The sequence below is a fragment of the Medicago truncatula genome, chromosome 1 (assembly GCF_003473485.1).
Source record: "Medicago truncatula cultivar Jemalong A17 chromosome 1, MtrunA17r5.0-ANR, whole genome shotgun sequence".
Classification (NCBI taxonomy): domain Eukaryota; kingdom Viridiplantae; phylum Streptophyta; class Magnoliopsida; order Fabales; family Fabaceae; genus Medicago; species Medicago truncatula.
The window spans coordinates 32,236,837-32,259,358 of NC_053042.1; the positions used below are offsets into that span (position 1 = coordinate 32,236,837).

The following is a 22,522-nucleotide window of genomic DNA, read 5'->3' on the forward strand; positions in this document are numbered from 1 at the left end:
TTTTTTGGGTTACCAAACACAGCCTTATTTGCTTTGATGAGGACGTTTTTAACTTGTCCTGTGAGCAAAGAACCTTCTTCTTATGTTAAGAACATTCTCATGAAACATTTCTCACAAAATTCATTAATAGATAACAAGTTAAAAAACAAATATTAAATGTTTGTAATCTTTAAAATTCAAATAAGAATTTTGTCTTCAACATTATGAACTTCTAGATTTACACTATCATGTAGAGAACCCTTTGTTATTCTTGTCGACATCACTTTTTATTTATAGAACACAAACTAGAGTTAACTATTGATATTTCTATTTTAGCCCATCATAAAAATAGAATTAGTCATTAGTCTTCACACACTAAACGTTCACACCTTATTGAATACTCATTAGTTCATTTTAGTCATATCTTATTATATCACTTTAATTGAACCTAGCCAACACGACACATAGTGATTCACATATAGGTCAACGTTAGATTAACGATCCAACACAAAATTCTGAAACATAAAATACTAGCTTAGGTTCTTTGCTCTTGGGTTGACCAACTTATATATGCTTCAGCATACAAGAGAAGGCTTCCTGCAAACGCAATTTGATCATTCCTTTGTAAATTGTGTTATACACCAAACAAACTAAAAAAAACAATGCAAAAGAAGAAAAAGACAAATTCAATCATTTTTTGTTAGATAGACAAAATATATTTATTAATCATTTAAAAACTCAAATACAAGTAAACCAATTCAACCATTAAGTTAACACAATTTATTACAACCCAAAAGCAACATTACAACAGAAAAATACACACCACCCAAGTTTAATACATATATTACTTAGACAATCTTTTCCTACTCCCAAATACAAAAGGATATAACCAAACCACAATCACAACCCCTACTGCCCTTACACATCGTTTCCAATTTTTGTCTTGTTCCATCTTTACTTGCATTTCAATTATTTGAGTTTTAATAACTTCTATATCCCTCTCAAATTGATTAATTTTGACTTCCATATCTTTCTCCAATTGATTAATTTTCACTTCTATATCATCTTCTATCTTACTTTTCATAATTTTCACATCTTTCTCCAATTGATTAATCTTGGCTTCAAGCAACTCAACCATTGTAGTTTTTGACTTGAGATCAACCATTGTAGTTTGTGACTCAATAAATTTATCCTTTTGCACAAAGTAGTTACAATGTGGTCTTTGTTGCTGTAAAAATTAACAAAAATACTACATTTAAAAATTGCAACATTAACAAAAAATAATAATAACGTGGAGAGTGTTCAAAACAAGTGATGATTTACCTTAAAATAAGGACACCTATAGAAGTGTGTGTTAGGATTCTTAGATGTTTTTGAGATGTATAAGATACACTTTTTCCCACATTTGCATGTAGGAGCAGCACTTTCATAAGTATCAACATTTGAAACACTTCCATTCCAACTTGCTTCACGCTTGGAGAGTAATGGTGAAGTCTCAAACCTAACAACACCCTTCATCTCATGTACAAAGAGGAAGTAAACTAGGACATGAACCAATTAAGGTCAACCAATGAAGACTACTCTATGAACGAGGGGTGGTGAATCATTAATAGAACCAACATAAACATTTTTAACTACACGTATCATAGTTTTTTATTAAATAAATATGATATTGAAAACAAAGAAATGACCAATGGAGTATCTTAGTAATCATTTATAGATACAAGTAAATGAAGGGACTAACGTGTTTCATTTTTTTAATTCTCGTGGACAGATAGTTACTTTTAGTTTTGTAGAAGATTAAATTGGTGTTTTGTTTTTGTTTGGAACTTTAAAAAACATATTTTATTTACTGTAATCCAAGTGATAAGAGATTTTGACCCTTTAAACAAGTAATTAGGGGTTTGACATCTGACTTTAACGTATGACAAAAATCGTTGGCATAGGAGATCTACTTTATCTGCCTCACAAGTTCTCTAATAAAGATTAGCCGCCGTACATGACAGTAAAAAATTCATACCGTTTTTTTTTGTTGACAATGTAGAAAATTCGTACCTATAACATGATAAAAAAAACATATTTAATTTTATTATATGGAAATAAAAGGATATATGAACTTTGATTAGAATGCTCGGTATACCTTCCTAATCATGTTAAGAGTCATTCTAAAAAGTTTTAAAAATAACAGCCAAAGAGACAACATTTTAAAATTCATAGGATAATTGAGCTTAGCTTGAGCTTAACTCAGATGGTAAGGAGATTGTATAAAATATGTAAGATTCGGAGTTCAAACTCCGACTGCCACCAAAAAAAATGGTAGAGATATTGTATATAGGGGTTGGGGTTCGAACCCCGGACATCCCACTTCTCCACATTTAATTAAAATTAAAACGTGTGAGCTACTGTTTGACAAACAAAAAATTATGTTTTCTCCATAATAAAGAAAAGGAATAAAACAAATTTATTCATCAGCATGTCACCATTAATATTTTTTTATTCCAAAGAAAAATTACTCTATCTTATAATAAATGTCAATTTTAGAATTTTGAGTTTTTTAAAATTACATATCACTATCGTGCATACAGTCACAAGCAACCAAGTGTAAAGAGTAATTTGTAAAGAAAAACATATATAAATTTAATCAAACAATCAAGTGTAATGCAAAATCACAATTGAATCAACATGATAAAGAGAGTACATAATAGAGAACAAATAAAAAATTTATTTATCTGGTTCGACCCAACATCTTAAGGAGAGAGATCTCACCACTTGCCTATCAACGAGTTCTTTATAAAAAGATATAAATAGTTACAAGAAATTAACTTCAACGAACTCTTAAAAAACAATCTTACTTTCTACCCTTTTCATGAATCTCTTCTTGTGACCAAAAGATGATTTCACTACCCAAGGTGTTTCCCAATTGTTTTTCAAATCTAGATTGGGTCTTGCTAACTAATGACACTCTTTAATGATTCCTAATTAATAAAATGTTTATAGAAAATGTTAAATAATTCAATTTTCAATGCATCGATTTCTATAAAAAAAAAACTTATTATCTAAAGGTTGTTAAAGAGTGCCCTTAGGGCATTCGTTAGTATTTCATATCTAGAATCTAACCATAAAAGGAATCTTCTCTTTTGGTTTTGATAGATTCACTCAAGTTGCTCACAAAAACTTAACCTCTCATATGTTTCTCATCCCATGAATCTCTCCCCAAAATGCACTAACCCTTTCCCAAGAACCCCTCTCTTTTGGTTATCCAAAATTCACATCTTGACCCCTTTGAAACTCATCCAAAGATCCTCAACTTTTAGCCTCCAAGTTCCCTAAAAGCTCCATTCTTTGGTTTCATGAGATTACCCAACAAAATGATGAAAACGTAGCTTATATAGAGTCCAGATCCCGAGCAAATCGTGCCATAATTTGTCCGAATCGCGCCACGATTTCGATTTGTACAATAATTTTGCTGCCAACAGGAAAAATCTTGTCACGATTTACCAAATCTTAACGCGATTTTTAACAAATCAAAACATACTTCCATCATCACCAAATTGTGTCGCGATTGCTTTCAATAGTGCCGTGATTTTTCAAAATCTCCAACATATACTCCATTGATGAAAGGAACAAAGATTCCTTAAACTTAGTTTGGAATGACTTTTACTATGTCAACAAGCCAATTTTTTTTAATACAAATTGATGGTCTTGTTTCAATTTTCGTTGCTCAAAATCATTGGATTTTGATGCTAGGATAATTTTTTTGGAAGCTCAGTCTCCCCTCTTGTTTCAATATTGACGCTTAATGATTTCATTTAAAGTAGACACACCAAGTATCAAAAGGGGAGCATGAGTACCTTAACTTTAATCTTTGTTAATAAAAATATCATTGTCCACATATATTATAGATAAAAATGTCAAAATTATTATTATTAAGTTGTACGTCTTGACCGGCTTTCGAACCTTATCTTGTGTAAGTTTCCAATAACTATTACAAATTCGTCTATCTAAAAAAAAATATTATCGTTGAACTAAAAATTGACAAAAGAAGCAACAATATATGGAATTATGATCGTTGTAGCACTAATGCTTGACCAAACTTCATTCTTTCTGCTACCTTAGCAACAAGCACAAATTATCGAGCCTTTTGCAAGCTTTACATGTTTTGTGAGTACCAAGTACTTGAAGCACAATGAGTTGTGCAAAACAACAACTACGAAGAATAAAAACAATGGAACTCCTTTTCAAGTTAAAGAGTAGATACACAAAAGTAAACCCCTTAATTAAATATACAATTCCTAAAAGTTTGTGAACTTATTCAAGTTATTGAGAGCTTGAGATGCTATTATTTAAGAACAAGATGGTAAAATTAATTTAAAAAAAAAAAAGAAAAAGAACAAGAGGGTAAAATTTGTACAAGAAACTGAAAAATATGCCAAAAAAGTCATCCTAACCAAAGTGTGAAACCTGTATATGCATATGCCATGCTTTCAACTTAGCAAGCTATGTTTCTCCATATATAGCTCTACTATTCCAAAGAAAAATTCACCCTTGAATCTAATGTACTATGTGAAAGTAGACTAAGAAATTTCTTTCTGCATATATTTTTTTATTTTTATTTCTTTAGTACTTAAGGTCTGTGGTCAGGTCAACTATGATCTTAGCTAAGAACATCAAAGACACTCATTCAATCTCTGGGTGAGTACTACAAATTAGGTATTTATCGTCAATATGCTATTCACAATTAGTAATTCAGAAATGTGATCACAAGTGGAGATTTTGTTCAACTTCATCTATACTTCAGTGAGCATTAACAAGTACGATGATTTGGTTTTCCATTCATATGGTGTGAATTAAATTGGACCTATTAATTGATGTTCTAGCTACAACTAAATTACAACACTAGGATGATTTTCTTCTTAAGAAAATTCTTGGAAAAATGCTCCAACCTTTCTTAGTTTTAGTCAGCTTCTTAAGCTCATTTCTAATGCTTGAACATTCCTTCTCTAGCTCTGATACACGATCCCTCAAGTTTTCACCACCTTGTGTAGGGTCCACTTGACCATTTCCATTACTCCTTGAGAATCCAAAATTTGCACTTTGTGAAGTCTCAAGGTTGTCTGAAACAAACAACCAACTAGAAATTGATGTACGAAGTCGAAGTTGTTCAAAAAACAAGACCTGCACTATTACTCTCAGTGGTATCCGTTCATTTTGTGCAGCATGTGTGCTTGCTTCTAATGACAACTTTTGGCAGTTCATGAGTCTACAAAATTGTTCCCTTTCAGAATCTATTAGCCATGGATGTGCCTACAATTGACATAAAATTTCTTACATTAATTAAAATCATCATATAAAAAAAAGATGAGTACAAGTTAAACGAGGTTAGGATATGTAGTAGCGACACGTCAGATTGAAAACATGTCTCCTGTCAGACAATATCGGCATATGTGATAATTTTCTTCAAAATTGAAGTAAGCAAGCATCACCTTAAGGTATACATCAATAGCATGATATAAACCATCATCCAATGGCCTAGCATAATCAGGAATTGAAGCAGCAAGAGATTGAAACTTAGGCAACTTCAAATTAACATCAAGAGCCACCTCAGTAAGATATGCATCCAACAAATTAGCCACAATTGTCATAGGTGTCAATGCATCAACTCCACCAATCAAGGATCCTTCACCAGTTATACATAATGGAGTAGTTGATGTTGTTCCAGGATTATACATTGACATAAAATGATCAATAATTCTTTGAATACAATCTATATCATAAAGTGTCTCAACTGAATATCCCATATTTGGTATCAAAATATCCACAAGTTCAACTTCATCAAGCTGTGAACCAACCCTTTTCTCCAAATTTTCTATGCATGATGAACTTGCATGTAATATCATAGCTGTTCTTAGCAACCTAAGAAGATACTTAGAAGGGATTACACTTTTTTTATTAGGAATCAACCCTACAATTTCTTCCAATAATGCCCTTTGATTTCCTTCTGAACTTCTACTTGGTGTTGTCCCTTGACTAACACTAGTTTTGTCATTGAAACTTGATTGTCTATTCATCAAAGGTATATATCTCCTAAGATAACATATTAATGATGCAGCAACATTCTCAGGTTTCATACCTTTTGATTCAATTGATACAATAAGTCTTTTATATAATGGCAAACTTATTAAACATAAATCTTCATACCACCAATCATCACTTGAAGCTTGTGACTTAGTTTCGGCCGAAAAATCCTCGGAACATGCCTTGATGGTTAAGGAATCAATGCATCTTGAAATAATGTGAAGATCTTCTGCATAAGATTTAACTTCTTCACATGTTTGAAGTGCTTTTATTGAGTCTGGCCAATTGCTGAAAACTTCATCAAGAATTTTTTTTGTCACTTCTATTAAATTCCTTTCACCATAATTCTCATTCATTTGTAAATATTCTGCTGCACATCTTAGACTAACCACATTTAATGGTGTGATTTCTAGTTTTACACCATAGCAAAACTTTGTTATGATCTCAAATGTTTTGTCTCCACCAGGTACATCATGAAGTTGTAAAATAGAATTTGATCCATCTTCATTTGTGGAGTCAGCAAAAAGTTTCTTTAGTAATCCACTTCTAGAGAGCAATGGAAACTACAATATCAAAATCAAAATTACATATTAAGATCATAGTATTGAATATTTAAAGTTTTTTTTTTCTCTAAGAAAAACATAACCTATTTTGTGTTTGCTTATCACAATGAAAATCTTTCTTTTTTGAATCATCCATTGAAACTAATTTTTAAGAAAAGCTATTGATATTCTTTAAAAAAAATTGCAACAAACGGGCCACAGAAGGAAAGTGTGGAAAAAACCCTAAGAAGATAGTGTTGTGCATCAAATAATCATTTTCAATAAAAATTTAATGTTAACATGCACCTTGTGGAGAAAAAATGATGTCTCCCCTACTGCAATGGTAACATCACTTGTAAGTCCAGTTGTACAAACCCTGTAGCAAGATAAAATATGATCAAATAATCATTAATTGAACCATTAAGAAAAACTATTTGTTGAACCTATTTGAACGTAACTTTTTTTCTCTATTGAAGCAATATGATATACAAAGTACCATATCATATACATACAAAAAAAAAATTCTTACCATGTGTGGCCATCACGACGAAATATATCAGATTTAGATCCAAGCTTCAACAATGCCATTTATTGCAGCTTAGTTAACATAGATTGAAATGTGAGTGAAATTGAGACATATAATTGTTGTATCAAGAACAGAAAGGTGAAATGAAAAAACATGCATGCAAGAGAATTAGGAAAATTGTTGAGATTGTGTTGTGGAGTGAGAGATGAGAGCATAGTGGAATTATTACATTGTGATTTGTGATTAATGATTATTGTCCACAACATTAAACACAAATCGCGAGTCTTATGTTAACATAACTGAAATAACAGAAACATATGGTTCCACACTTTTTGGTATACTTCTTATTAAAAAAATTGACAAAATTTGATTTCATCACATAATTTAAAAACTAAAAAGTAACAAAATCTGATTTTATTTCCATTAGAAGAAACAAAGAGAACAAAACAACGGGTGCGGTTATCATGCATAACGAATCCCTATGCACCCTACATAAATCCTAGCCCATTATGCCAAAACCATTTTGCAGTGGAAATGGTTTCTGTGAGTTGGACTCCAAAACCATTTTGCTGTGGAAATGGTTTCTGTGAGTTGTACTCCAAAACCATTAGATATACTTAATGGTTTTCTTTGATCCAGCAGGGTGCAATTGAAAACAGAACCGCCGAAAATCAGCCTCGGGTAGAGGAGGCGGCCACCATCGGCTATTGCCAAGGTCACCTAAACCAAACCCAAAGTTTGGATTCAAGCCTCGATCAAGCACTCAAACGCCGCCACAATCAAGTCGCCGGTCACAAACGCGACCAAGAAGAACTTCTCCTTTCCACTAATAACAACAACCGCTCCTCCGATCCCAAACCCTCTGATTCCGACCGCCTGGATCGGGACCGTGACCGTGGTCACGATCGAGACAGTTACAAAGAAAGAGAACGTGATAGAGACAGAGAAAGAGATAGGGAAAGGGAAAGGGAAAGGGAAAGAGACAGAGATAACCGAGATCGTGAACGAAGAAACCGCGATAGAGAACGTGAAGAAGAGAAGACGAAGAAACACAAACACAACAAAATCATGTCGCAATCCCTGGAGAAATCCGTGCAACCTCGCCGGTGAAATCACGTCGCTGTGAACCTGGCCGGATAAATCACGTCGAAGCGGCGAGCAAGGGTGAAAATCACGTCGGCGTCAGAGCTACGATGAGCTTCTGCATGTGTGTGATCAGATTGTGAGAGTGCGAGCTGATAAACCTAGGATTATTACACGTGTAAAACATTACACAAATCTGATGGTTGTGTAGTGTTTATGGAGGGTGCATAAAAAAATGACTTATGCATAATAACTTTTGCCCAAAACAACACATCACCTAGGGGACTAAACCCATGCACATCAATGGATTTACCCACGAGTGACTAAGATCAAAAGTAAAAGATAGATTCTTAGCTTTCAACCACTAAAATGATAACAATTTTGCTTTATCAAACAAATGAACAATTGTCTCCACCTTTTGATGAAAACAGCGGTAATTATTTTCCTTTCAAATGACTCAAACACATATAAACAAAATCCTTTGAATATAATTTTAGGACTAAATAGAGACTAAGTTCATGTTTTTTGTTGTTGTAAAAATTAATTAAGAAAAGAACTAAAATTGAAAAAATCAATGCAGGGACAAGGCTTAAAGATTTGCACTTTTATATGGACAAAAACATATTTAATCAAAAAAATAAAATTAATCAATATTTTTAGTTGTTTGATCTATGAAAAACAATTAAGATGTTAAATGATTTCTCATAATTTTTTTTCATCAAATTGTCAACATATATTATTCCTTTTTTCCTGTAAAATGAAATTAGAAATTAATACATTTCATTCATCATAAGCGTAGAGATACATGATGTAATTTTAATAAAGATGCGGAAACTAGCATGGTGTGGAGCTTCCCTAGCTAAGCTAAGGACCACTTTATTGCCTTGACTCCTAATGAACTTTACATTAGAGTTCGCTAAATCAGATACTAGAAGACGTCTACAATCATTGATAATTGCACTATAATCAGAAACGCCTTGCATATTACCTTATATACTATCAACTATAGTTTTAAAGTCTGTCTTGAAATCCATGTTAACCAACTGGTGGTCATGAGCCCATTGAATGGTTGAGAGCATGCCTAACGCCTCACCCATGTGCACATCTAGCACCAGAGAGATCCATTATGTTTTGACCAAGAAAAAACAAATCGTCATTTGTTATCTAGAATACACATACCGAGTCCTACACATACCGAGTATACCTTATTCAAAGACCGAGAAAACGAGGTGTCAACATTGCATTTGTATCTACCGGTGCTTGGTTTCCCCCGGCTCATCTCATCTCGGTCATCACTTTGTAGATGAGTTTGGCTTGTGATGACCTTCACCTTTTTTTAGCTATTGAGTAGAGTGAAATTTAAAAACATACAAAATATTATTACTCATATTTGTCTCAAACATTAATTATTAATTTTTAGTGTGACAAATTAAAATATGTTTGATTTTTTTTTTTTTTAGCTTTCGCACCGGTGAGTGACTAATCCGGCTCATGCGTAGAGGCATGCGCACTGACCAAGTGTTGTTTCCCCGGGGAATCGAACCCGATATTCCCTAGGTACGTCCTTTGAATTTGTTGTCAATGGCATTGCCAAATATGAGGTTTCTGGCTTGCCTCACATTACAACCAAAGGTCACAATCAAAGTCGCATATTGATATAATTTCAAGGCTTAATGATGTGTTTCCTCCTTGCAATTAGGCGTCGTTTAAAATTAGTTCATGTAATCGCTAATCCTGACAATTTACCCTTGCATTATTTAATCATTTAAAATTTCGTCTTTTGACCAACTTAATCACTGCCACGTCATCAAATTAGCAAAATGGCATGGAAATGGACAAAAATACCCTCGTCATCCATTCGTGAAATGACATTTTTACCCCTGTCTTCATCTTCTTCTCATAATAAAGACGAGGATATTTTTGTCCATTCCTATGTCATTTTGCTAATTTGATGACTTGATAGTGATTAAGTTGGTCAAAAGACGAAATTTTAAATGATTAAACAATGCAAGGGTAAATTGCCATAATTAACGATTACATGACTAATTTTTAAATGACGCCTAATTGCAAGGCCGAAACACATCATTAAGCCTAATTTCAAATGAATGAATGGTAATGGCTTCAATATGGGACACCCTTTTTGATTATTTTCACTCTTGTTATTCAAACTCAAAACATCGAAAGAGGGTAATATTAATTTGTTTTGGAAAACCCTAAAGGTGCCCTAAACTAAACTCAAACTCAAGTGAACTGGGAAGTGTCATGTCCTGTCCTGTCGCTTGAACACAACTGAAACAAGGTTATGTTTGTAATTTTCTTTTACCCTAATATATCCCTGACTGAATATATATTTATTTAGGTTACATTTTTCTAACTGTTGTGCTGTGCAGTGCAATACAATGTTGTTATCAATGTTAAGAAGAAGATACGGTGGTGCTGTTTCTATTATTCCCAGCAACAACAAGTTTCTCCCTCCTGGTCGTTCCGTTTCGACGTGCATGTTATCAAAGGTACTCTCTAACACTAACAATAACAATAACACTAACACTATTCCCTATGATGATGATTCTGGGTCTAGGGTTATTCTTCCTGATTACTTATGCTTCAACAAGTACATTTCTGCTGTTACTTGGTTTGAAAACAATCTCTCTGATGGTTACGCTTCCATATCCGAATATAACGCCGTTTTATCTTCCCTTCTTAGAATGGGATATCACCCTACTGTTCTTTCCTTTGCTCAACAATTGGAGGAATCCCACAACAACCATCTTCAACGTGTTCTCCCAGACATTCATACTTGGACAATCCTCATCAAAGCTCACGCTTTCGATGGTAACATGTTTTCCGCCATGTCTTTCTTCCATAAAATCATAAACAACGGTCACCGTCCTACTGCTGAGGAAACTTTGAATATTCTTCTCCATGGTTTTTGTGTCCGCCACCAGATTCACAAAGCAATGCTCTTTTACAATTATATCGTACTAAAAAATGAAAATGGTGCTGGTTTTAAGTGGAACTATCATAGTTATCTTATTCTAATCACTGGATTATGTCGGATAGGAGAAACTCAATCAGCCATCCAGTTGTTGAGAAAGGCTTTACAGATTGAGATTGACACGGAAAGTCTTCATGCTTTTACTGTCATGCGCTGTTATAACACAATCATATTCAGGCTAGCTTGCAAAGATAGACTTATAAACCAAGCTTATGATTTATATTCTGAAATGAAGCTTCATGGTAACAATGTCTCACCTAATTCTCACACATATCATCATCTAATCTTTGGCTATTGTATCATCGGTCAATTTAAACAAGCAATTCGTTTATTTAAAGAGTTCAAGGCATCAATAAACATCCGTCCATGTCTTCTTACTATAGCAGTTACCGAAAGAGAGGTGAAATCTGCTAAAAGTGTAGTAGCTGTCATGATAAAAGGTGGTCTCAGACCTAATGTTGCTAGTTATCACTCGGTTATTGATAGATTGTACAAAGGTCAATCACGAAGAAGAGTTATGAATAAGATTGCACAAAAGGTGGATACATTGGTACGCCCCAAAATTTTTCCCGATGGCTACTACGATTATATGTGATTACAATGAACACCGTACTATTTAAAATGAACTTATTTGGTGAAGCATTGACGTTACCGAAAGACAGTGGTTGCATTCCAGATGATGATTAGGCTCTCTGTAAGATATATGGAAATAAGGAGGGTGAATTTGTTTGCGAAATTTAGATTACATGCTTTTTTAGTTTGCTAATTAAAGGACTATGCTTTTGCTTTTAGTTGCACTTCTATTCTATAGGCTAGTGGCCAAGTGAGCGGACAATAATAATGTTTAGCGTATTCTAATTCGTTCATGTCTGGATTTGGGCAATATGTGTCCTTCAAACAGATAGGTACACATGTTTCTTGTTTTATGCTCTTTGATTATTTATGCCAGTGATGACATTTTCTTGAAAGCCTGAATCAATTCTAGCATTGTTGTTTGCAATGGAGTTGATATGATACATTTCTCCTATATTTTAATGAGAAATATTAGTCTTTTAAATTACTACCTACTTAAAATTGAGACGAGATGTTCATAATTTTCTCAATTTCTATTTAACATGCGTTCTACCTTTTAAAGAAGATTGATGCTTCACTTTTCAGATCTGATTGGAAAACTAAGTTAAAAGAAGATTTTGAGGCACGGTTTAGACTCCCTCATGTTACTGATATTTTCCCTGATGCTTCTTTTATGCGTTCTACTTTTTGTCTCAAAATGAGGTTTACTCATAATAGCGTACTACCAAAACAAACCAAAAAGACCAGTTTAATGTCGGCTTAATCAGTATGCATAATTAGTAGAAGTTGAATGTGAGCATGATAGGCTACAATTTCAATAGAGGAATTGAATGATTTGAAACCTGCAGACTTTGGTCGAAACCAAATTCAAGAAAGTAACTATCTGTTCCACAATGATTGGTACTACAATAGATTTTGCTTGTGAAGCAAATTAGAAATGAAGCAAGTTCAATTGAAACATTTGAATTTTTAAGAATTCTAATTTCCTAGACAGAAAAGTGAAAGGTAGAGATGATTGACGAAGGACTAGCATTTGTTCCTCTGAAACTCAGAAAACGTTGTGTGTAATTATCGGCGTGATTACATTGATGAAGATGTTGGTAAGCTTTGGAGTTTGTGTGAATGGAATGTCAAAAAGCTTTTGAATTTTGAATGAAACGAAATTTTGAGCTTGAAAAGCCAGGATGCAGGGATTAAGTTGTGGATTTTGTCTTTTACACCCCTAGATTTGCAAGTATCTGGCTTTGGAATGTCAAAATTTACAAATTATTAAATTGTTTCCCGAAATTATGTAACCTCGGTTAAAATACTGCATCCTAAGTCAAATATAATTTGTGTTTCTCACCAGATTTCAATGCATAACAACCCATTTAGGATCATAATAATGTGCTGAACTGTGTTTCTCACCAAATTTTCTCAATTGAGAAAATCTTCTTGGTGTTTACGTGTGAGTATCGAAGCTTAACATTTTAATGCAAAATATTCAATATGTATAGCAAACTCGCAATCACTGTAATGACCATTCATAATTATTTGACTCCTAAACCTTCTCGCTTGTCATTAATTTGTGCATCTGGGTAAACTTTAGAACATTCAAATTTTTCATCAAAAAAACATGATATTTATGGTCAAATTTGTATCATAGCGTATTATGCGGAAATTTAAGTTATAGTATTTTCGTCAGTAACTTAAATTGGATTTTCAATCAATAGAGTAGTTGGCGTATTATACAAATTTGCAAAATAAATGTTTTATCCATTCAAGTTGCTAAGTTAGTTTTACACGTTCTTAGCAGTGACCTCAATTCTCCTTTTCCTACTTTAATACTAATGTTTATGTGTTCAAGAAACAGCTTACAGGGAGCTTTGAGCGTATTCTACTTAGTTCTTGTTCAACTCTGGAAACTAACCCTTATTAGACAGCATTTGTCTCCATGTTTGGAGGAGTTTTTTAGTTGATGTTTCGTTCACATTTTTGCTAATTTTGAAATTTTATTGAGACACTGAGACTATGGCAAGTAAACATGGTTATAACCTAAATTCTGTAAGATATTTCTTATACAAGGTTATGTTATTCCGATATGTATAGACTTTATTTTCTTTTTTTATTTAGAGAATGTAATGAGGCACTGAGAGCAGGCTAAATAATCATTGCTTCAGTTCAATACGTGCTATAAACAAAAATTAATTGAATATTAAAGCATAAGGAGAAAGCAGAAGAAGAGATATTAGAAACTAAACATAGCACATATAACTTGGAATGCAAGTTATTAATTCACAACAAAGCCAGCTAAGCAAACAGTTAGAGGACAGCTCAACAGTTAGTTAGAAGCATATAATAGAAGTTTGTTATGGTAGTTTGGTAAAAGTTAGTGAAATAAGAAGAGATACATTCTCTTTTTTCCCTTTTCTCTCATTCTTCAGAGGCATCTTGTTGAAACCACTTAGCTATTCCTTATCCAACAATCTCTTTTCTCTCATTCTTCAGAGGCATCTCACTGAAACCACTTAGCCTTTCCTTGTCCAATGATCATCATTTTCCGAGATGACATTGTATCTCAGAAAATTCAACACATTCCGTCCAATCTCAACCTTGTTTCTTCGGTTTTCTCATGCTCGCCCTTCCGCTCCAACTCAATTTCAATCACCTCAGAATGAGGATCTTGATTCTTTCAAGAATCTACCGGTTAAGTCTTCTTCTCCACGCATAATCGAGTTCAACAATCGATTACACTCTCTGGTCATGCAAAAGAACTTTGACAGTGTTGTAACCCATTATAGGTCGATGGAACTTAACAACATGAAGCCAAACTTTCATACAATCAACATTCTTCTAAATTGTTTCGCTCAAGCAAAGAAGGCTAATCTTGCATTTTCGATGTTCGCGAAGTTACTGAAACTGGGTTATGAACCCAATATTATCACTTTTAACAGTCTTCTTAAAGCTATGTGTTTTAATGGTGAGGTTCAAATGGCGTTAGATCTTCATGATAAATTGAAGAAAGCTGGAGTTCCCCTAACCATTGTCAGTTATGGGACACTGATTAGTGGTCTTTGCAAGATCAACCGTCATGATGCTGCTATGCTGGTTCTTAAGAAAATGAAGGTATGTGTTCCTCCTGATGCAATTATATATAAGACTATAATTGACTGTCTCTGTAAGGATTCAAAGGTAGAGACTGCTCTGGAGTTGTATACTGAGATGATTGAAAGTGGAATTTTTCCAGATGTTTTCACTTACACAACTTTGATTCATGGCCTTTGCATTTCGGACAATTTTAAGGCCGCATTTGAATTCTTTAAAGAAATGGTCTCGAACGAAATCAACCCCACTGTTTATACTTATAGTGCACTAATGGCTTATCTATGCAAAAGGAAGAGGGTAAGAGAATCTAAAGCATTGCTTAACACAATGATCAAAGATGGACTTGAGCCTGATCTTGCTATTTTTAACACGCTAATGGAAGGGCATTGCTCACTTCATCAAATGCAAAAGGCTAAAAGAATATTCTACTCATTGCCTCAAAGAGGAATTACTCCGGACATATACAGCTACAATATTCTTTTCAAAGGACTTTTAAGCCAGGGACTTAATATTCCAGAAGAAACTCTTCCATTGTTTGAAGATATGAAATCAAAAAAGGTAAGCCCTGACCTCATTACATATAACACTATTATTCATGGCATGTGTAATTTTTCGAGGATGGACTGTGCTTGGGATTTTATTGGTGAGATGGTTGATAAGGGCATACAGCCCGATGCAGCAACCTACAATCCATTACTGAAGGCCCTCTGTAGAGAGAAAAAAATTGATGAAGCTATTGCTTTAACAAATAGAATCAGTGGCCAGGGCATCCAGCTAGATGCATACACATTCACAATCCTTATCGATGCCTTTTGGAAATCAGGAAGATTTGAAGCTGCACAGGCCACTTTTTGGGATGCTTTCAAAAAAGGGTATGATCTCACTTTGGCTGTCTTTCATGTTATGCTTAAGGGGCTCTGCGAAAATCATATGTTTGATGAAGCAATAAAGATACTGTCAAAAATGAAAAAAAAAGGTTGTACCCCCAACAAGGCAATCTATGAAGTAATCGTGTATGCTCTTTTTGAAAACGATGAGATTGAAAAGGCTACAAAACTTGTGTATGAAATGAGCCGTATGGGGTTCCTCTAGTAATTGGTCTATGGAAGATGGCAAAAACATGTGATGGATGTTGCTGCAAGAGTAGTTTTTGGGGTCTTAGTATATGTTTAGGCTTGTGGAAGCTAAAGGGTTTGCCAACTCCCACTAACACCACACTGTTAATAGTTTAGTAGTTTTAGTATATCTCTGCTGGGTCTGATGTCCTATTTGGTAACTTTGAATGTAATTTGTTTGTACTCCATGGTTTTTGCATTCCATATTGATATGTTGTGACTCAAACTCTATGGAAAACTTCAATTCTGATTTGAAATGTGATTTCTACAACGTTTTGATAAATTGGTTTTTCATTTGTTAACATATGTTGTGACTCCCTCATGTCACTGATATTTTCCCTGATGCTTCTTTTATGTGTTCTACTTTTTGTCTCAAAATGAGGTTTACTTATAATAGCTTACTACCAAATTAAACCAAAAAGACCAGTTTAATGTCGGCTTAATCAGTATGCATAATTAGTAGAAGTTGAATGCGAGCATGATAGGCTACAATTTCTGTAGAGGAATTGAATGATTTGAAACCTGCAGACTTTGGTCGCAACCAATTTCAAGAAAGTAACTATCTGTTCCACAATGATTGGTACTATAATAGATTTTGCTTGTGAATCAAATTCGAAATATTTGATCTAGTTAAACAAAACTAGAAATGAAGAAAATTCAGTTGAACCATTTGAATTTTTTAGAATTCTAATTTCCTAGACAGAGAAGTGAAAGGTAAAGATGATTGGCGAAGGAATAGCATGTGTTCCTCTGAAACTCAGAAAACGTTGTGTGTGTAACTATCGGCGTGATTACATTGATGAAGATGTTGGTAAGGTTTGGAGTTTGTGTGAATGGAATTGTCAAAAAAGCGTTTGAATTTTGAATGAAACGAAGTTTTGAGCTTGAAAAGCCAGGATGCAGGGATTACGTTGTGGATTTTGTCTTTTACACCCCTAAACAATTTCTTAAATTATTTAATGATTAATTTTTTATATGATAAAAAAATAGAGTAAACCACTATTGGGTCCAAGATTTGCAAGTATCTGGCTTTGGAATGCCAAAATTTACGAATTATTAAAATGTTTCACCAAATTGTGTAACCTCGGCTAAAATACTGCATCCTAAGTCAAATATAAATATGTGTTTCTCACCAGATTTCAATGCATAACGACCCATTTAGGATCATAATAATGTGCCGAACTGTGTTTCTCACCAAATTTTCTCAATTGAGAAAATCTTCTTGGTGTTTACATGTGAGTATCGATGCTTCATAGAGTTTGACTGCCAAGATTGCGTTTAAACTTGAAATAGAGACTTCTTAGTCAAGGTACTAGTTGGGAAGCAAGCTTAACATTTTAATGCAAAATATTCAGTATGCATAGGAAACTCGCTATCACTGTAATTACCATTCATAATTATTTGACTCCTAAACCTTCTCACTTGTCATTAATTTGTGCATCTGGGTAAACTTTAGAACATTCAAATTTTTCATCAAAACATGATATTTATGGTAAAATTTGTATCATGGCGTAATATGCGGAAATTTAAGTTATAGTATTTTCCTCAGTAACTTAAATTGGATTTTCAATCAATAGAGTAGTTGGCGTTTTATACAAATTTGCAAAATATATGTTTTATCCATTCAAGTTGCTAAGTTAGTTTTACACGTTCCTAGCAGTGACCTCAATTCTCCTTTTCCTACTTTAATACTAATGTTTATGTGTTCAAGAAACAGCTTACAGGGAGCTTTGAGCGTATTTTTCTTCGTTCTTGTTCAACTCTGGAAACTAAACCTTATTAGACAGCATCTGTCTCCATGTTTGGAGGAGTTTTTTAGTTGATGTTTCATTCACATTTTTGCTTATTTTGAAATTTTATTGTTTCTTAGTTTTATGCATTGCACATAATTTATTAGAGAATAAGGAAGAAGATATGAGTGCAGTTACTTGATATGCAAGTAACTGTGTTTAGTTCAGTTAATCAGATTACTTGATTTGCAAGTAACTATGAGATTACTTGATTAGCTTGTTGATTAGGAGAAGTGTAACACTATATATACTTCTTGTACATGTTGATTCAACTATGAGAAATGAGAATTATTCGTTTTGCACATTTCATAACATAATTGTCATAGACAGATCTGAAATTTCTTTGGGAGAGAAGAAGTCATAACTAGTTCTTAACTTGTCGTGCTTCCTCGCATTGAAGGTATAATGATTTTTTTATTGAAGCTGAGAGTTATTGAGTAAACTTGAATCCAGTATTTTTGAAACGTTTCCTATGTCTAATGACTAATACAAGACATTACTAGCCCCGATAGTTCAGTATGTATCTACCTACTTTTCAGCTAGGAATTTTTGCTTTGCGAGGGTCGTCATTAGGTCAGAAGCTTCATATAGATGGTAATGCAAGGTGGTTTGAAGACAGATAAAAAAACAGCTGAATCTGAATTGTAACTTATGAGATAGTGCTGATTCCCCTATGTACTATGATAAAAGATAGAAGTGTCACTATTCGACTAGTGGAATAAAAATCTATGAACAAGTGGAAATTTGGGGATGCTCGAATGACGGTATGCTTTGTTCTTTTCCTTTCATCCTTTTGCAATGGTTATACTCGATGGTTTTATAAATGTTTATAGTCTTGTCCGTTTGGAATTGGTATGAAGTTCAGCTATAATGACGATGAAGCATTGGTCTCTTCGTCGTGGATCCACATCAATCGGAAATCCTGCTGTAGATTTGAGAGGCATGGCATATGAGTAAGTCTTTGTCATTTTTTATGTACTATATATGCCTGCTGCATATGAATATAAAATGTAACTCTTTGTGTGTAGTTTAAGTTTTGATATATGATGCAATCAAATGCTTTCATATTCCTTTAGTAGTTGATCAGTTGAGCAACCTATTTTCATTTTTACAGCTGCAGAACTTGCCCAAAACAATTACTTTCATTGACAAATTCTATATTTGGGGATTCTATACAAAGAATTTTAAACCCCTTCTAGGCTAGAAGTTCTAGCCTTAACATATAGAAGTTGTTTCATTTCAGCTCTTAAACATATGAAACAATTTAGTCTGATACCAAGTCACTTGACTATGCTATCATTCTCATATAATGTTGTTTGGAACATTGATTAAATTGGATTAAAACTATGCTATCTATACATAAAAGGATTACCGCGACTTGTACTCCCCTCCGTCCCTATATGTAAACACCCATTTGATTTTACTTTTGTCCCTAAATGTAAACCCCTTTTCAAATTACTAGATGCATTTATTTTTATTTTTCCTAAACATACCCCTAATTAATACCACTATCTTGCCTTAAAATATGAAAATTCAAATTTAATACACATATAAGCAAAGGACAATTTCGTAACACACAAAACAGACACATTAATTACACTGACAACTTTTCTTAAGAAATGTGAAAAAGACAATGGGTGACTACACTAGAAAAAAGAAGTATAATAACTATCGGGCCCAAAAATACTCGAAGCTCCTTAGTTCATCTGTATCCAAACATAAATAAATTTACGAACACCTAAATTTTAAACAAAATCAATTATCACAACTACACTAAAGTTGAGACCGAAAAATGCACAACATGTATCATTTTCATTTATTTTTTTAAGGGTTAAATATGTTTCTAGTCCCTATAAATATACCAACTTTTCGTTTTAATCCCTCTAAAATTTTCCTTCAACTTTTAGTCCCTATAAAATTTTCAATCACTACTTTTAGTCCCTATTTTTAAATTAATTTTAGTATTTTTTAATAAAATTGTACATAAATGTGTAGAATATTGTAAAAGTATTTCCCAAAAAAAATTAGAATTTTTTAACAAAACATAAATTTAATATGAATTTTTAACCATCAAAAATATAAAAATTCATATTAAATTCATATTTTGTTAAAAGATTCTAAATTTTTTTAGGAGAGATTCTTATAATTTTTCTGCAAACTTTTATTCAAAAATGTAAATTCTACATATGAGTTTACTTTAAAAGAGGGGCCAAAAGTGAAGATGGAAAATTTTTGGAGGACGAAAAGTTGAAGGAAAATTTTAGAGGGACTAAAACGAAAAGTTGGTATATTTATAGGAACCAAAAACATATTTAACCCTTTTTTTGAAAAGAAAATGATAAAAAAAAAAAAAAAAAAAAATCATTTTTGTTTTGTTTACAAGTTTTCTCCGCTAGAGATAATCTTATTTCAAACATACCAAACATTATATATTATAACATCATCTCATATCTAAAGTTCAAACATTGATTCATCACGTTTTACAAAAGCCACAAATCCCCATCATTGAGTTCAAATTACATTTAATCACAACTAAAGAGTAAATAAAATATTGTATACATATCATGAGTAAAATTATTAATAATTACTGTGATTAATGGTAAGATGAAGATGAAAGACATCCCAAAAGTTATTCCCTAAACTATTGATGACCATTTATACATAGACACACATTTAAAATATCTTCTCACAACAAGATTCTTGTTCAGTGGGATTTTATGGCATGAAATGTACTAGTATCACTATCCACAAACGTACAGAGAGAAAGGGTTTGATTGTAGTATTTTGGATCTGCCAGAGTGTCAGTGGTACCTACTGCACCCACCTTGTCTTTAGGTATTATAGGTTGGTCCATACTTCATCTTCATTTGCGGTGTCTGCAATTTGCATAACTAGTAGTAGTAGTAGTACCTGCCTATATTACAATACTGTCAATTACACACATCAACATCTAACCATATAAATAAGCAAAATGAATAATTTATACCTGAAGTAAAAACTTTGGTAGTTGATATTGTATAATCATAATCAAATTTAGGTAAATGTTCTTTTTACACAAAAGGGGTTGTTAAGAGTGGTTTTAAATTTCTTGTTTTTGGTTTTAGAAGTTGAATTTGAAAACAAAGATGTTTAGGTAAAAAAATGAAGCTGAGTTGATTTTTTTACTTAATTCAAAAATTATGTTCACTTAAATCTTGAAGCCACAAAAATAAATATTCTAATTTTTTTTTTTGTTTGAGAACGATGATAATTATGTTTATAGTGGTTTTAAACATATTGTTATTCTTTGGTTGTCATTATAGGACTGTTGATAATTTTTCTTCAATTTTGGAGTTATGTTGTTGTATTGTGATTATGAGGCCTTAATAATAACAAAAAAAAATTTACAAAAGGAAAAATAATGCATTTCATTCATGATAAGGGTAAAGATACACGATGGAATTTTAATAAAGATGCAGAAACTAATATGGTATGGAGCTTCCTTAGACAAACTATGGGTCACTTTAATGTCTTGACTTCTAATGAACTTTACATCAGAGTTTATTAAATCAGAAACTATAAGATCTATAATCATTGATAATTGCACTATAATCAGAAACGCCTTGCATATTACCATCTATATTTTCAACTATGGTTTTAGAGTCCGTCACAAAATCCATGTTAACCAACTGGAGGTCGCGAGCCCATCGAAGGGTTGAGGCCTGATCGAGAGCATGCCTAACGCCTCACCATGTCCACATCTAGCACTAGAGAGATCCATTACACTTTGACCAAGACAAATCGCCCTTCGTCGTCCCAAATACATATACAGAACCCTACCTTATTCAAAGACTGAGAGAACGAAGCATCAACATTGCATTTGTACCTACCAATGCTTGGTTTCCTCCCACTCATCTCATCTTGATCATCACTTGTCGATGATTTTGGCTTAGGAAGACTTACAAAATATTATTACTCATATTTGCCTCAAACATTAATTATTATTATTTTTTGTGTGACAAAATATGTTTCAATTTGTTGCCAATGACATTGCCAAATATGAGGTTTCTGGCTTGCCTCACATTAAAACCAAAGGTCACAATCAAAGTCCCAGATTGATATAATTTCAAATGAATGAATGCTAATGGCTTCAATATGGGACACCCTTATTCTAACGCGTGGAAGATTGTTTTGTCACCTCCAACTGGTTTCACTCACTGTTCTCCAAACATATCCCATCCAACAATAAAAATACAAAGACAAAAACACAATAATTAAAAGATATAAGAAAAAAATTGACATGAAATGAAACGTAGCATCTCTCAGTCCATGCACTGCTTCCCTTTGTTGTCTTGTAGTTGTCAAATTAATAATTCAACCGTGTCATGCTCGCAGACACTTATTTTGTCAACGTTATTTGTGACATGTGTAGTTTATATTTTTCCAATGTTATTACTTATTAGTTAAGTAAATAAAATATGTAGTAAACCATTTCCCAAAAATACATAGGTTGAAAAAAACATGGGTTAAAGTAAATAATCACTAGCTAGTAGAATTATGCGTGTGTTGAATTAAAATTTTAAAAGACAACTTTGTACGAAAAAGTCTTGATTTTTATTTTACAAACTCTTGTAGATTTTATAAGGTTATGTTAGATTTTAATGACCTTTTAAATTTTAAAAGACTATCAAGATTTAAAATTTGAATTTGAAATGATTTATATCATAAGATTTTATAGAATTTAAAGAAAAATGATAGTGTTAAAAGTGTGATTAAGTATT

At 33.0% G+C, this 22,522-nt stretch overlaps 5 protein-coding genes across 5 annotated transcripts; 3 read left to right on the forward strand and 2 right to left on the reverse strand.

Moving 5' to 3' along the window:
• Positions 1-672: 672 nt before the first annotated feature.
• LOC25483995 (uncharacterized protein At4g04775) lies at positions 673-1,613 on the reverse strand. The gene is made up of 2 exons (XM_013612733.3): positions 1,303-1,613; positions 673-1,207 (listed from the first exon to the last, which is right to left on the reverse strand). The coding sequence occupies exons 1-2, from the start codon at positions 1,495-1,497 to the stop codon at positions 824-826; spliced, it is 579 nt and encodes a 192-aa protein (XP_013468187.1). The 5' UTR covers positions 1,498-1,613; the 3' UTR covers positions 673-823.
• Positions 1,614-4,875: 3,262 nt separating this feature from the next.
• On the reverse strand, positions 4,876-7,184 carry LOC25483996 (BTB/POZ domain-containing protein At5g03250). Its single transcript, XM_013612734.3, has 4 exons — positions 7,126-7,184; positions 6,903-6,972; positions 5,463-6,617; positions 4,876-5,283 (listed from the first exon to the last, which is right to left on the reverse strand). The coding sequence occupies exons 1-4, from the start codon at positions 7,182-7,184 to the stop codon at positions 4,876-4,878; spliced, it is 1,692 nt and encodes a 563-aa protein (XP_013468188.1).
• Positions 7,185-7,439: 255 nt separating this feature from the next.
• LOC25483997 (negative elongation factor E) lies at positions 7,440-8,232 on the forward strand. Its single transcript, XM_024775015.1, has 2 exons — positions 7,440-7,457; positions 7,765-8,232. The coding sequence occupies exons 1-2, from the start codon at positions 7,440-7,442 to the stop codon at positions 8,230-8,232; spliced, it is 486 nt and encodes a 161-aa protein (XP_024630783.1).
• Positions 8,233-10,616: 2,384 nt separating this feature from the next.
• LOC25483998 (pentatricopeptide repeat-containing protein At1g12775, mitochondrial) lies at positions 10,617-11,795 on the forward strand. The gene has a single exon (XM_013612736.2). It carries the CDS (start codon positions 10,617-10,619, stop codon positions 11,793-11,795), a length of 1,179 nt encoding a protein of 392 aa, XP_013468190.2.
• Positions 11,796-14,317: 2,522 nt separating this feature from the next.
• On the forward strand, positions 14,318-15,949 carry LOC25483999 (pentatricopeptide repeat-containing protein At1g62910). The gene has a single exon (XM_013612737.1). The coding sequence runs from the start codon at positions 14,318-14,320 to the stop codon at positions 15,947-15,949; it is 1,632 nt and encodes a 543-aa protein (XP_013468191.1).
• Positions 15,950-22,522: the final 6,573 nt, after the last annotated feature.

What these genes read in the sequence shown, in the direction of transcription:
- LOC25483999 (XM_013612737.1), top strand. Translation starts at nt 14,318, where the DNA reads ATGACATTGTATCTCAGAAAATTCAACACATTCCGTCCAATCTCAACC.
- LOC25483995 (XM_013612733.3), bottom strand. Translation starts at nt 1,497, where the DNA reads ATGAAGGGTGTTGTTAGGTTTGAGACTTCACCATTACTCTCCAAGCGT. An exon ending in ATAGGTGTCCTTATTTTAAG is followed by an intron (nt 1,208 to 1,302) that starts GTAAATCATCAC and finishes TAATTTTTACAG; the next exon opens with CAACAAAGACCACATTGTAA.
- LOC25483996 (XM_013612734.3), bottom strand. Translation starts at nt 7,184, where the DNA reads ATGGCATTGTTGAAGCTTGGATCTAAATCTGATATATTTCGTCGTGAT. An exon ending in CATCATTTTTTCTCCACAAG is followed by an intron (nt 6,618 to 6,902) that starts GTGCATGTTAAC and finishes TTGATATTGTAG; the next exon opens with TTTCCATTGCTCTCTAGAAG. An exon ending in CTATTGATGTATACCTTAAG is followed by an intron (nt 5,284 to 5,462) that starts GTGATGCTTGCT and finishes TGTCAATTGTAG; the next exon opens with GCACATCCATGGCTAATAGA.
- LOC25483998 (XM_013612736.2), top strand. Translation starts at nt 10,617, where the DNA reads ATGTTAAGAAGAAGATACGGTGGTGCTGTTTCTATTATTCCCAGCAAC.